Raw genomic sequence first — 14,681 nt, forward strand, 5'->3', positions numbered from 1 at the left:
GGACTAGAGACTGAGTATCTGACAATTACCATGTATGTTTATGTTGAGTTAAATTACAAAGATGTTCCAGTTACTCCTTAGCACATCATCCCCCTCTTATAACCCATCTCTGTTACTTCAGTGACAGTGTTTATTTTGCTTGCTGTCCTTCCTTATAATTTCTACTGCTACACACAATTTACTGTTCTCCGGCACCAAGTGACACACACAAACCTAACATTTCTAATGGATTCTCTATAAGGAGTGATGGTTCACTCCTTACACAGGAACAATTTCTGCAAGCAACAAGTATTTGATTATTTTTAAAAAATCTAATACAAATACCCATTTACTCTCCACTTACAAATGTTTATACAAAACAAACACATAAAATTAAGGAACACAGGAACAGAATAAATTTCATATAGTCCGTTCTCCATCAAACACAAGGACTGCAGCTCTACCATTCATGTCTAACCTGTTTTTCCCAACAAATAATGGACTGATGGAATCTCCCTGTCTCTGAACAAACCATCCCACTGCTTGGCGAGTCTTAATATCAGAAAGTTTCTCCAGTATAATTATTTCCAACCTGCATCCACCTTGCTTGGTTTCAGTCTATTATTTCTTTTACTCTTCACCCAAGAGAGAATTCATTATTCTCTTCATCATTAGAAAGTATTGCATATATGAGAAGACTATTATCAGCCTAGATGTTTTCTAGACTAAATGAAACATTTCAAGTTCCTCAAGAAAGGTCTGATAATGATGTCTGATCATTCTCATTCTGCTCTGGGCTTTGCACAATTTGTCCATGTATACACTGAATTTTGTTACTCCAGCTGAAATTATTGACACTAAGGAGAGGTCAGTGGTAACTTCACACGCTTTGCATGCTGTACTCTTATTTATATACCCAATTACAATCGCCTTCTTCCACATCCTGATGCTTTGACTCGTGATCAGGTTGTCATCTAACTCCTAGGGGCTGCTATGAAGAGCTGTGACCTAGGAAGATGTTCCAAATTCTCAATTTCTAGCGTTAATTCTCTCTTCCAAAGTGCAGAACCTTCCAGCAAACTGCATCCTACATTTTGAGAATATTTATCCAATTTGCCAAACCGTTTTCAATGACATGTTTATTAAATCTGTGGATAAAACAGGGCACCTTGGAAGACTGGTTGGGTCTTATTGTTCAACAACTTTACTAATGACCAGGATGGTGACTTAGAGTTGATGAGATCTGTGGATGGAAGGAATTACCCCTGGACGTTACCTCCACTCTGAGAATAAACTCAATACTCAGGTTTTTCAGCTGCTTATGAGAAAAAACTACAGTGTAGAAAAAACTACAGTGCATTCTGAGGCCTCGCTTATGAGAATGTCACATGAGAGTCTGTCCAAAGACCTACTGAAGATCTATGATATCCTCTATTACTTCTGAATCAACGAAGCCTCTGATCTTCACAGGAGGAAGCCAGATTAGCTTGACACAATTCATTCTTGACCAATAACTACATGGGCTGTTCTTCAACTCCGTGTTTCTTCTAAGTGTCTTCAAACAGTGTATTTGAGGCATCAGGCCAGAGTTTTCAGCATTTCCATGATCCTGGGCTAAACACTACTTCAACGTTTCACTGAAAAAATTCAAATATGCTTTAAATCAAATTTATATAGAAAAAAAAATCTGAGTATCCTGACATAGCAGAAAATTACTATTTAAAATACCTATTTTTCCTAGTTTAAAATACATACATTTCAACCTAAAATGCCTTAATTCTTACTCTTCAGAACAAAACCTCAACTACAGATATGACTGGTTTAACTTAATATTTCTTGAGATTTTTCCTCATTATTTATTACTACAACTGTCTTATTCACACCATAAGTGAAATTAAAGTTTCTTTAGAATCCACTGAAATTTTGCCATTAAATTTCTGAACCATAATTTCACCTGATGATTAGACCCGTGCTTTGATATTAATTTTAGCAGGAGAAGCGTCAGATTCTGAATTACGGTTTTCTATTACATTAATCAGATCTGGTTAGTTTGGGGCAAGGATTATTTAAGCTAAAAATGTAAGACTAGAAACCTTTCCTCAGTATGGTTTCTAGTCAATATATGAAACAGAGGAAAGAGAATAAAGAATGTCTCATTCTTCAGAATATTTGAAATGGCCCATAAAGTCTCAGTTTCACACAAGAAGCTGTTTTTTCACAGCAGTTTCTTTTTCTGTGAAATTGAGACTTTATGAACTGAAGCATGTCTGTGAAAATCATCTACGACATAATTTACACTCTTCTGACTAAATAACATATAAGGAGAAGGTAGAATGAAGAAGAATGATCTAACTCAATGTTTATAAAGTAGCAGACATTTGACAGGCTTCAAATTATGTCCAGGATACACTGATTGATACCATTATCCGTTAGCGTGTTTTCCCTGACATTTTATCTTGGGGCCAAAAGCCAAAAGAAAGACCACAAGCATCCAACCACAAAGTAGCTCTTATTTTCCTATTCTAGTCAGCAATTAGCTCACAAGAACAGAATTCCAAGTATTTCCAATGTCTGTAGTTAAAAATGTGCCTGTTTCTAAAATGAAATATAAATGTCATATGTTAAAAGCAATATTTGAGACTGTAGTCTTTAGATTACAAATATATATTCAACTTGTGCAGTAGTTACAAGTAAAATATTTAATTGTGTGCAACCCTTACATAAACAGAAAGACTTGACTTTATAAATACACACCAAACCATGTAGATCCTAATGTAATGTAATTGCCTTCTGCTTTTCATGAAATGAAGATTTTCTGCCCTGACTGCTATCAAATCAGAAACATGTGATGAGTGTGAATTACCAGCCCGGGATTTGTATTTCATGACTGTGATGGTGTCTCCAACAACTACAGCTCAGTTTCTCCACAAAGGATTGTAGCAATCAAAACAACACAGGTCACATTCAAATGACAGGTGGGGAAATCTCATCCATCCTCTAAGAATTAGGATTTATTTCTGGGTGTGACTCTCCTTTCCTAGATGTATTTTGTAAATAAATGTATTGTTCTTAAAAGTTTCGTAACTGCTCCTCAATGGGATCTCTTCTTTTTTTCTTTAATGTCAGGAGGATTTTGTTTTTCTAAATTAAAGAAGCAACTGTGCAGACATATCCCTCAGCTCAGCAAAACTAGAAAACTATTTTTAATAGAGCAGCAGCAAAAACAGGAAGAACTGACAGGAAACAGTTGGGAAAAAGAAATTAAGCCAAGGAGCTGAGAGAGTAAAGAAAACAAGAGAAATAAGAGCACAAAAGCATTAAATCAACTTTCACCGTATTACGAAAGTACATCTCTCAAACCCTAAGTGACATGTAAAGTTCCCCAGGAAAACGTTGCATAAGGTAATGACGGAAAGTAAGAAAGAAACTTTTACAATTGCCCAGTCTGCGTGTTGTTCAGCTCCTTCTCTTTTGAAATCGGTTAAAAAGAGAATACTAGGAAACTGAAATCCATGTTCCCACTCTCTCAGAAAGCCAATATAAAAATACCAGGTTCTGCCAAAAAAGGAAATGAGGAATACATCCACTGAGTTAGTATTTATTTGGCTTAGAACTCTATCTTATTATACAGCTACTTATATACTGCTTCCTACCTAATTCTCTGATGGCAATTCTGCACCGAGCCCCACTTTTTAAAGTTAAATTATGTCCTGTAGCAGGAATGCAGCAGAGATAGCCTTGTGATTTAAGAACTAGGGCTCAAAGGCATCGCTACCACAAATATTGTATCTGACCTTCTGCATGCTACTTAAATCTTCTCCCTCACTGCTCCATCTGCAAAATGCAGAGCGCCTCACATGCATGTGAAAGGGTAAGACAATCAGCTGCCAAGACTTTAGTATATGGTGTACACCACCAGAAAAATCTTACAGAAATATGATTTTAAATAAGGAAGGAAAAAACTACTATAACTTTCTATAACGTTTGGCGATAAACATGGGAAAAATATATTTAACGGTTTTGAAATCCTGCAAAAATAAACTGCAATCCCTACACTCTGTGAGTGGATCTTTTTAGGACTAAAGCAGCCAGAAATCTCGCCTGCAGATGCTGCCACTGGCAGACCTGGACATCTTAATGCCAGGATCAAAGGGAGACATTGAATCTGTGAAGCTCAATTGCTTTTGCATCATCTGACTTGCATTCCTTTTGCATTTCGGGATACCAGGAAGATGATCAACAGCCAAAGCCCAGACACATCAATATGCTCGCAGGACAAAAGCCCTTTGTGATCGATAGACGAAACCTAGAGAAGGGGAGGAGATTCTCTTTTTCTTCCTTTGGGGATGGCTCTGGACGGAGACGCCTGAAATCGTAGCCCTCAAAAGCTTCTCCCGTTACCACCAGATCACCTTGCAGGTAAACACCTTCCTGGTTCACCGAGTCACTGTTACGCAGCTGAAAAAGAATCTCCGCTGAAAAGTGATAATGGTGGAAAAGTGCTCCCTATTGTACGGCCGTAATTCTTGTACCGCTTGTCCGTAGGCAACGCGTTTCCTCTCCTGAGGAGGCCGCGCAACTGGATCCAACTACACGTAAAGCAATCTGTTAAAACGAGGACAAGATTTACTGGTGGAAAGAACAGGTTTAAATAAATTCCAGGAGCATATGTGCCAGATGTCTAAAAGCGACCAAACATGGAAAATTAATCTCTTTGTGTTATACTCAAAAGTTAATATTTTCTATGAAAAGAGTAAACTTATTGATTTAGCAAATGCAATGAACTATGTGCAATAACTGGTGTTTCATTTTAACTCCTAAAGAAACTAATTGTTTCTATAAACAAAATTTAGTTACATTTTTAATAGTGTGTACACAGTACTAAGACCACTATTTCAGATGGTTTATATCATGCAAACTAGCAACTGTACCATGCAAAGTGGCAATGGAAAACACATGATACTTTTATTGAAATGTACTCCTTCCTTCCCTTAAAGTTGTAAAACAACTTGTGTTGCTTAATCCATGGGAAACAATGAATCAAGACACCTGAGTTTAGTGTAAAAGTGGTTTTGTTGCTGTTTAAAAGCATTGATGCTCAACAATAAAGAAGTCACCCACTTTAAGTGTGTCTTTTTGACTTCTGCTGTATGCATTACTAGAGAACAGATGTATCAGCATGTCTCAATATGAAAAACTGCAACCACAAAAAAAAGCAAGTAGACATGGGAATTAGATAGAACAGCATTTTGTTCACTCCCTGACAGCTGAGAAAGTCTCTTCTGCTGCCTTTGTGTATCCTGCAGATCAGCAGCAGTGTGGTTTAACCAGGGGAAAATCAACTAACCAGCCTGACTTCAGCCCACCAAGTTAATATACCTCATTTGGACCTCATCTGACCACAGCTTATATCTTCAAGAACAGAGCTAGTTTGAAGACAAGAGTATAACACAGCAATAAAACACCGGTCTACTCATTTCAATGCACTATCACCTTTACAGCTTGAAAGACAAAGTGAAAAATAGCATGAACTGGGACTGTAAAACCTCCTTAAAAACCAGACGGTTCAAGGGATTTGAGATGGTATCCATCTTAAAAAAAAAAAAAAAAAAATACGGATCACTTTTATTCTGGGCTATCATCTAAACATAATAAGGTTTAGGCAATACTTAGGTATATAAAACCAGAGTCAAAGATACAGAACACTGCAAGAGCATGTATTGTTTCTGTATTAGATCGGGGTGAGGGGGGGAAGAGAAAAATCACCTGGTGACTTGTAAATTAGATACCTGGATGATCCAATACACTTTTAAATATGTACTATCTCTAAAGAGCTTTAGTAAAATTGAAGATGAATGTTGAAAACCTATTTACAAGAGGCACTGCAGGTAGGCTAATTTGTTTTAAGGTTCTGTTTAATGCTAGATGGGAAATCAGAATTGATTTGTTTTAATTTTACAACTACCATTATTGGTCCTTTCCTCCCTCGCTACCCCAATGAACAGGTGAGAAATAGTGATTTGTACTTGGAAGACAAGAGCACAGAAATAGAAAAAGTGGGATTTGCTCATGGATTTACAGCAGCCACCACCGATGATTAAAAGAAGGTGCAAGAAAGAGGTTCCCAAACCTACTAAAGACACCCACCATAATCCTGCTGGGCACCTTTAATTCTAGGTATATATATATATATGAAAAACTATGAGAATAAAAAAACAAAAATGCTTTCCCACTTTTTATTCTATTGGTCTCTAAACAGAAGACAGATTATCTCAACTTTCTGCCCGGGTTTGCATCTAAGTCTATGCATTTCTAAACACAGCGCTCAAGTGTCAGAGTTAACCTGTGAGGTTATCTGCTGCCCCACAGCCCCCTCCTGCCATGCCATGTTTTACTTTTGCTCACACTAAATAAAACAAACTGATATTTATAGGGTTTCTTAGGAGACTGCATGTTTTCATCTGCTCACCGGGTCATCCGAAATACCTAAGAAATCAAGTTGCGTGGCAGTTACCAAAACAGTGCTCTGAACCGCTAACTTCGAGATGTTTATATAAGGACAGTAAAAAACATATAAACACACAAAAAATTCTCTCCTGCTTTTTTCCTTCTGATTTATTACCTAATAATTCAATAGCAGAGCGCTTTCAATGCACTCTTGTAATTCTACAGCAAAGGCTTCAAAATAATCTTTGTAAGAAAGGGCAAGAATATTGACATTAAATCCCTATAATAGCAACTCTGACTATTAAGCTTGCTCATTCTACAGTAAATAAAGAGAGTAGAATTAAAAGGCAAAAATATCTTTCAAGTAGTTGCTTCTGTACAAAAGGGAGCTTAGGTGATTAAATGGGAGACTGATATGGCACTGGTACCACACATTTTTAAAATAAAATAAAGGCACTTTGAAATATCATATCGAAAATACTGAATAAATTATAGGATATGTGTTTCATGGGGAAAGAAGAGTAAATAGCTGTAATTTGGGAGGCTAGAATTTCATTAATGAGATAGAATAAAGGGCTCTTCAAACAAAAGGACCTTTCTTAAAGGTTTTCAGTGACTTCACACAAGTTTCAATATTCCATCTTAATGGCAGTATATGACATATCCATTTCTTAGATGTTCTTTTCATTACATTTTTCATTATCCATCTTCAATCAACAGACAATATACGAACAGCATTAAGAGCCCAGGAGCTTACTGTTGCGAGCTATGGAAAGCCCGCGTTATGACAAACACCGTGTTCTGCTGCGGGAAATCACAGCAATAACTTCTGATTGTCCAAAATCATTGTTTCCGAAATAACTTTTTGACATTTATTTCTATAGATTGCAGAATTCATCCTCAACTTACGATCAATCAATCATCAGAAACGTCCAGTTTCCCATAATAGCTGGTTTCAGCTCGTACGTGGAACTTTACTTTCTAGGGTTCAGAGCAGATGAATTAACATATGTCTATTATAAACTGGTAGTATATAGTCTAAAGATTAACTACTACAGCAACCAGTGCTGCAGCCTGCCATGACATATTCACCCAGATTGCTAGATTTTCTAAGTTTATGTAGGTAGGATTTATATGTAGGTGTTCATTTATTGTGCAGAGCTGGTGAGTTTTATAGTATGTGGATTTCACAGAATCACAGAATGTCAGGGATTGGAAGGGACCTCAAAAGCTCATCCAGTCCAATCCCCCTGCTGGAGCAGGAACACCCAGATGAGGTTACACACACACACACACATATATATATATAAATATATTTATAAACATTAATGAGGTCACCCCTCAGTCTCCTCCAGGCTCCAGAGCCCCAACTCCCTCTGCCCTTCCTCACACGGGAGATGCTCCACTCCCTTCAGCATCTTTGTTGCCCTGCGCTGGACCCTCTCCAGCAGTTCCCTGTCCTTCTGGAACTGAGGGGCCAGAACTGGACACAATATTCCAGATGTGTCTCACGAGGGCAGAGTAGAGGGGCAGGAGAACCTCTCTCGACCTACTGACCACCCCAATTCTAATACACCCCAGGTACCATTGGCCTTCCTGGCCACAAGGGCACAGTGCTGGCTCACGGTCACCCTGCTGTCCACCAGGACCCCCAGGTCCCTTTCCCCTACACTGCTCTCTAATAGATTTCTTCAAATACGGACAAAAGCACAGTCATTGCATCAACCTTCCAAAAAGTGTAACATTCAAAATAAAACTGTTACTAAAATAACATTAATTCAAGTGTATTTTACAAATATTTATAGGATTCCTCCTGTTTCTTCATTTCTCTTGATTCAGTTATTCTAGAATGATATTCTGGACAGCTAGTTCCATAAATTATTCAAACTGAAATAACATGATATAAAAACATTATATAATCAAAACCTTTCCACCCATAACCTTAATTCCATGCCAACTGTAGAATTTTTTTTTTTAAAAATAGGAGTATTAAAGAGAAGTGTGCATTTTAAAACAAATCATAGATGACATCATATGACATCACAAATGACTTTCGTTTTTTTTTGACTCAGTGATATTAAATCCTGATGGAGTTCAATGTCACCTGAAAATTAATTCCTAAAGATAAGGACATGTTCCTCTCCCCAGACACACTTCTGTGTGTTAAGTATTTTAGGAAAAAATGCATGGAAAGGGAAAGAATCCCGTTTCGGCTGTGCTTATCTGTATGTGTGCATTAAATACATGTATGACAGACTGTACTATACAAGCCATTGTATTACTACAACTACCCACAAATGAGTGATGTACAATGCCATCACTTCCAGTGGAGCTGAGCACAAGCATTTTGAGAAAAAACGGAGGTTTAAGTTAGGAGAAAAGTACGAGTAAAGGAGGATGGAAGAGAAGAAATAAAAACTCCACTAAAATACACTTCCTGTGTCTGTAAATATAACTTTGTTGCTTGTAAACCTATCATCTGCATTTCAGATGCTTTTTTTCCTAGTATATTCTTCTATTTTTTGTCCTGTCTGCTGACACGACCTTATTTTTTCACTCTTCAGTCTCTCCTTCCGTCTTCCTTTCTACATTGCTCTTCTGAATTTACCTTTCATTCTCACTCCCTTCTCACTTAACTCTTGAGACTTAGCAACTCACTTTTCATGTTGTCCTGTAGTAGATGCAATAACATTTCAACAGTCCAACAGATCTTTTTTAGGGAATGAATATTGAAGCTGTTTGGTGAAGTTTTCAACCAGTGTGAAACATCTGCCCTGGGCTGGGAGGATCAGGGGTAGCAAGTGAAGAGGATGAGAGGACAGAGCCTTCCAACAGAGAGACAAGCGCAGTCATTTTACAATTTGGGAAGCCTTTTCTATGCCAAATGATAGGAAGATTATTTGAATACCTACATTTTTGTAAACAATAAACTCCCCAGATCCATCACACAGGCTTTCTGCTGCTTTGGATGCAGAAATCAGATGGGTAAGGGCTGGCAGTCAGAGAGAAGCATCAGCAAATTATAACTGTCCTTGCTAAAGGACCATTACAGAATTTGTTTTGCAAATAGTTCAAGACAGACATTATAATGAGATACTAAGAAAATTCATTTACACTAGAAAACAGACATTATATTGAGATACCGAGAAAATTCATTATACTAGAAAAGAAATATTCAAACAAATCAACAAGAACTTGCTTATTCTTCCACAGACCAAGGACTCACACACCTGTTACAGCAGCATTTCCTACTGGTGTGGGTAAGAAAATACCCACATCAAGGGAGAGGTGTGACCATGGTACAGTTATGTGCCATATTGATTTTGTTCTCTTTTAGTGGGTAACTATGAACCACAGCTCTTACCTTCTGGAAATAACACTAACTAAGCTCAACTTAACAGGCTGTTATTGACATGGCAACCTGAAAGATACCCTGAAAGTTGTGTGATGTATAGAATGCAGTGTAATTCCTCCAAAAAAGATGACAGTTTTGAACTTTCCAACTTAACTTTTCATGTTATAGGTTCAGTAAAAATCACCCTATACACTAATGTAAAATGACAAAAGTCCACGTTTATGCTGAAGAGCATCTCCGCTTTCCACATCCAAATCACATCCAACCACCGACTTGTAGCACTGACACCAGCTACTGTGCGTCGTGGTGTAAACTGTGCCAGGAAAATTATCCAGCCCAAAACCACACAGAGCAAATATAGCAGCTAAATTCAGTTAACTCTGGAGCCACCGGGAATGCCTGTGCCAACCAGAGCCACCGCCTGGGGACAGGCATCGCTTTTACGTTCAGAGAATCTGATGACCACAGATATGGCAATTTATATGCACTCCAAAAATAAAGGCTACTTTCCTTTTATTCCCTGTGTCATTTGACTCCCAAGCATCAGTCGTATTGTGGTAGCAATGAGGTGTGCTGACATTAAGTCTCCCTTTAGAAAGGTTTTAAGCTTCAGGTTACTCCATTTAGGTATTAGGATTTAATGATGAACGGGATTATATATGATCTTGGTGACAGAGACTGCTGCTGCTCTCAGCACCTTTTGGGACATTTTAGTGGAGTGGGGTGGACAAAAAGCCACCTTGGGAAGAGAGGGTTTTTTTGAAGAAAGCAAAAGTGAGTTCTATGTTTTTTGGGTCAATAAATGCTTGTTAACAGTAAACAGTGTTTTGTAGTCAGTGGGAAGATAACTCCACAAGCCAAGCAAATCTGACTTTGAATAAGGTGTTTTTTCTGACAGTACTAACATGGTTTTGTCAGTTCGATCTGCTTATGATTAGGAAAAGGCTGAAGTAATTTTGAGTCATTAAACATAGGAAATGCAGTTTAACAACTCTCCCAATTACTTTCTGTTTTAGATGACAATGGAGACTGGAAGATTGCTTCCCCAGGGCTCTGGATAGATCCACAGAGCATTCCCCTGAGGGCTGTACAAAATCTTACCGAAGGGACTCAATGATGAATTCACATACGAGGTGAGACAACGACCAACTCACAATTCCAGTCCAGACAAACTGGACAAAAACTTTGAAGACTGATCGGGTGACATCTCTGTCATCTGTCTTCTCCCTGAGTATTTGTTCCTCTCCTGTTATATTTCTACAACTGGAAATTGTGGAAGAACGCTTTCATTTGGTGTGGTAGAAGAATCACAGAATGTCAGGGGTTGGAAGGGACCTCGAAAGCTCATCCAGTCCAATCCCCCTGCCGGAGCAGGAACACCCAGATGAGGTTACACAGTCACATTTCTCCCTCTACTTATTTTCAGAGATGTCCCTGCCCACCTGGACCTCTGACATGTTCCCTCTCTCTGGCTGCCCTCCCATTCCCAATCCACACGTTCTCCAAGACACGGTGATTTCTACAGCACAGAGCTGTAATTAGCAATTTTTTTCCAGGTTTACCTTTCACGTTGCGTTCAGCAAAGCACAGGAAGATTATCATCTGCCAAAGACTTCACTGGCCACTGTCTTTGACATCTTATTACAGTAAATATTTCACAATATGGCAGCCACTGATGTGCATCACAAGTGGAAGAGACTCAGGATATCAAATATTCTTTCCCTACATGTTAATACCTATAATATGCAAAATCTGTTAGGATGGATCTGTAAGGGCATCTTTTCACTGCTTCCTTCTTACGATTTCCTTCCTATCTAACCAGGTGAATTCAACCCAGCTGCAATTTATTTTTGTAAGAAGCGTCTCGCTCTATTATCTCTTATCATTTCTATCACAGCCATTGAGAACAGACTATTTATTTTTGGCCAATATCCATAAGTAATTTGTAAATACTGGAATTACAAAAAAAAAAGCTGCAGCTTCCAGAGTTTTGCAATTACCAGGGGATCATATGGCTTGAAGAACCATAGATGGCTACATGCCACAGAAAATTCTAAGTCAAAGGGCTGTAGTCAAAGGTTACTTAACAAGCAACTTTCCAACAAGGGATATAATACAGAAAATTTGGGAGGTCTGGTATTTAAAGCTGAAACACAAGGTAAATAATTTATTACACATCTACAAACTGAGAGGGGAAAAAAAAGTTACTAAAATGAGTGTCTCATCCACCCCACTACAGTATGTTACAAAAAAGGAATACAATTGATAACTCGTGAAAATGCACATAGTTTACTCTGAAATGTATGCATGTCAACTAATTTATATTAGTTAAGATTGTAAAATCTCACTTTTCTGTTCTTTACTTTCACCACAAGAAAAAATGTTATCTTCCCCGCATAAGCTACTTAAGAATCACAGAATGGTTTGGGTTGGAAGGGACATTCAAGATCATCTCATTCCAATCCTCCTGCCATAGGCAGGGCCACCTTCCGCTAGACCAGGCTGCTCAAAGCCCCGTCCAACCTGCCCTTGAACACTGCCAGGGATGGGACATACACATTTTCAGACAAAAACCAAAAAATCAAATAAGTTCTTAGAAATGCTGTTTAAAATATTCTTTAAAAACATAAATAGATATACTAGCAACGTACCTGAAAAAGAACATGAACAGAGCAGCTGTGATGCAGAACAAAAGGACCTACAAGAAGGAGAAAGAACGTTATTACATAAAACATCGCACTACTACTGCATGTTCTGGGTCGTGAAGAGTTTACAACTGTTATACAAAAGTTAACACTTTATTCATATGTCAGAATGAAAGCTGGTCTGAATGCACCAAAAAGGATTCTCTTGTTTCTAGTGGGCTTGGAGCCCTTCCTGTAGTAGTTAAAATAAAAAATACAAAATCCAAACCAGGGTAGTAGGACAACAGACACAGCAAATGATGCCACTTCAAACAGTCTAGAATAAAATAATAACAAAACAATAGAATGAAACCAGTAAAGCAACAGAATGGAAATTTAAACATTATATTTTGTCTTTGCCTTTGTGATTTATTCAAATATCACATTGTAGTTTCAGTTTAAATGCAGGACACTTGTACCAACAGCTGCTTCTGCTTAACTGCTCTCCAGCAAGCTTGCGAGGAGATAATTCTATTCCTAAACAAGAGTATCCTTTCGTATAGTTTACCTTAAAGCCACTTGGAATAAGCCCTAATAGCTCTAGATTATCAGTGTGACCACACAAGAGTCAATGAGCAAACTCTGCAGGTCATATGCTTGTACATACACCTGCTTCAGGAACAGCTAAACCATGCTTTATATTCATACCCTGCCTTAAGCCATGACATGTTCACCAGATAAAGCTCGAGAGTGAGAAAACACTGTTTTGTTCCAGATCTACAGGCCCATATTCATACCCGCATTCAGGAGGCAAAAACCTTACAGACAAATTGCAAGTGTTCTAGAAAACACTTGAACTTATTTTCAAGGGCTGAAGAAGTTCTGATCGTGATAGGATTATGGGCAGCTAAAGTGAAAAGAAATGGAAATGCTGGCTGCAGGGCGTATTTGAAGGTTACAAACACATGGAATAGCAGGCTGCTGCATGCTGATACAGATCAGAAAGTGTGATAAAAATTTTAATAGGAAATGGTTACAATAGATTTCAGAAAAAAAAAATAACAAACCTTACAATGAGACTATTTCCCTTTTCTAAGACCTCTGGAATGCGACTTCAAATTAGGTCACAGGAGACATTACAATGTTCGCTGTGTAAATTACCCATTTTATTTTTCCTTCACCAGTACCAGCGTATTTTATTATTCTGCATTACAAGTGTGAACATCTGAAATAATTTTATATGAAATCATTAGGGTAAGGTGAGGACAATGATTTATTTCAATTCAAATGCACAGCAAAAGCAGACATATTTAAAATCAAGCTCTACTTCAAAAGACCTGCCCATACCCTCCAAAGTTCAAACCATATTTAGTCACTCAAACGACAATCATCAATTCTTTGGATGCCATTTCTGGCAGGCAGGAGGGACAAGATGCCTTGACAACCCGAGCAATAATACTGAATATTAAGTAAGAAATGGAAAAAAGAGAGTTATCTGGAAAAAAAAAAAAAAGAGCAGGTGCAATTTATCTGAACTTTAATGAACCTTAGTGGCAATTGCATATGTTATCTAAGTGGGCACAGAGCTGCTCAAGAACACTACAGGAGAAAACTGCAACGGTTAGCAGTTCATTATCAAACGAAAAGGTATTTTAACTGAGGTCACCAAAGGGGTTTTGCTCTTCGGTAATGATTTGAATGATGGACCAGAGATTACATCACAAATTCACAAAATCCTTCAGAGGCCAGGTCCTCATGCAAAGTGCCTGAATTGCCAACAGTTAACAAGATGAAATTCAATAAAAATAAGTATGAAGCATTTGGCAGGAGAAGTCATGTACACAAAAACCAGGAGAAGAAACAACAGCACAGGCAGTACGAGAGTATAACAAATTCTGCAGAATACAAATAAAAAGGCATCAGCAATGTGAGGCTGCAGAAGTGCTGTAAAATAGCACTATGGACTCTTTTAGAAGCAGAGGAGGAGTGTATTACACTAATGACCTGGTGCTGGCAACACCCTGTTGAAGAGGGGCAACGGGCACAGACTGGAGCATGGAAGGTTCCATCTAAACATGAGGAGAAACTTCTTTACTTGGAGGTGCCAGAGCCCTGGAACAGGCTGCCCAGAGAGGCTGTGGAGTCTCCTTCTCTGGAGACATTCAAACCCACCTGGACACATTCCTGTGTGATCTGCTCTGGTGAACCTGCTTTAGCAGGTGGGTTGGACTGGATGATCTCCAGAGGTCCCATCCAACCCCAACCACTCTGTGATT

The 14,681-nt window shown here is 38.3% G+C and overlaps 1 protein-coding gene across 1 annotated transcript in view; it reads right to left on the reverse strand.

Annotated features, from left to right (window-relative positions):
* The window catches only part of TMEM135 (transmembrane protein 135), a 188,939-nt gene that overhangs the window by 50,761 nt on the left and 123,497 nt on the right, over window positions 1-14,681 (reverse strand). The window contains exon 6 of the mRNA XM_082043345.1: window positions 12,433-12,479. Within this exon, the coding sequence (XP_081899471.1) occupies window positions 12,433-12,479 (47 nt within the window). The remainder of the gene's footprint in view (window positions 1-12,432; window positions 12,480-14,681) is intronic.

Source organism: Streptopelia decaocto, assembly GCF_964273445.1.
Source record: "Streptopelia decaocto genome assembly, chromosome: 1".
Lineage (NCBI taxonomy): Eukaryota > Metazoa > Chordata > Aves > Columbiformes > Columbidae > Streptopelia > Streptopelia decaocto.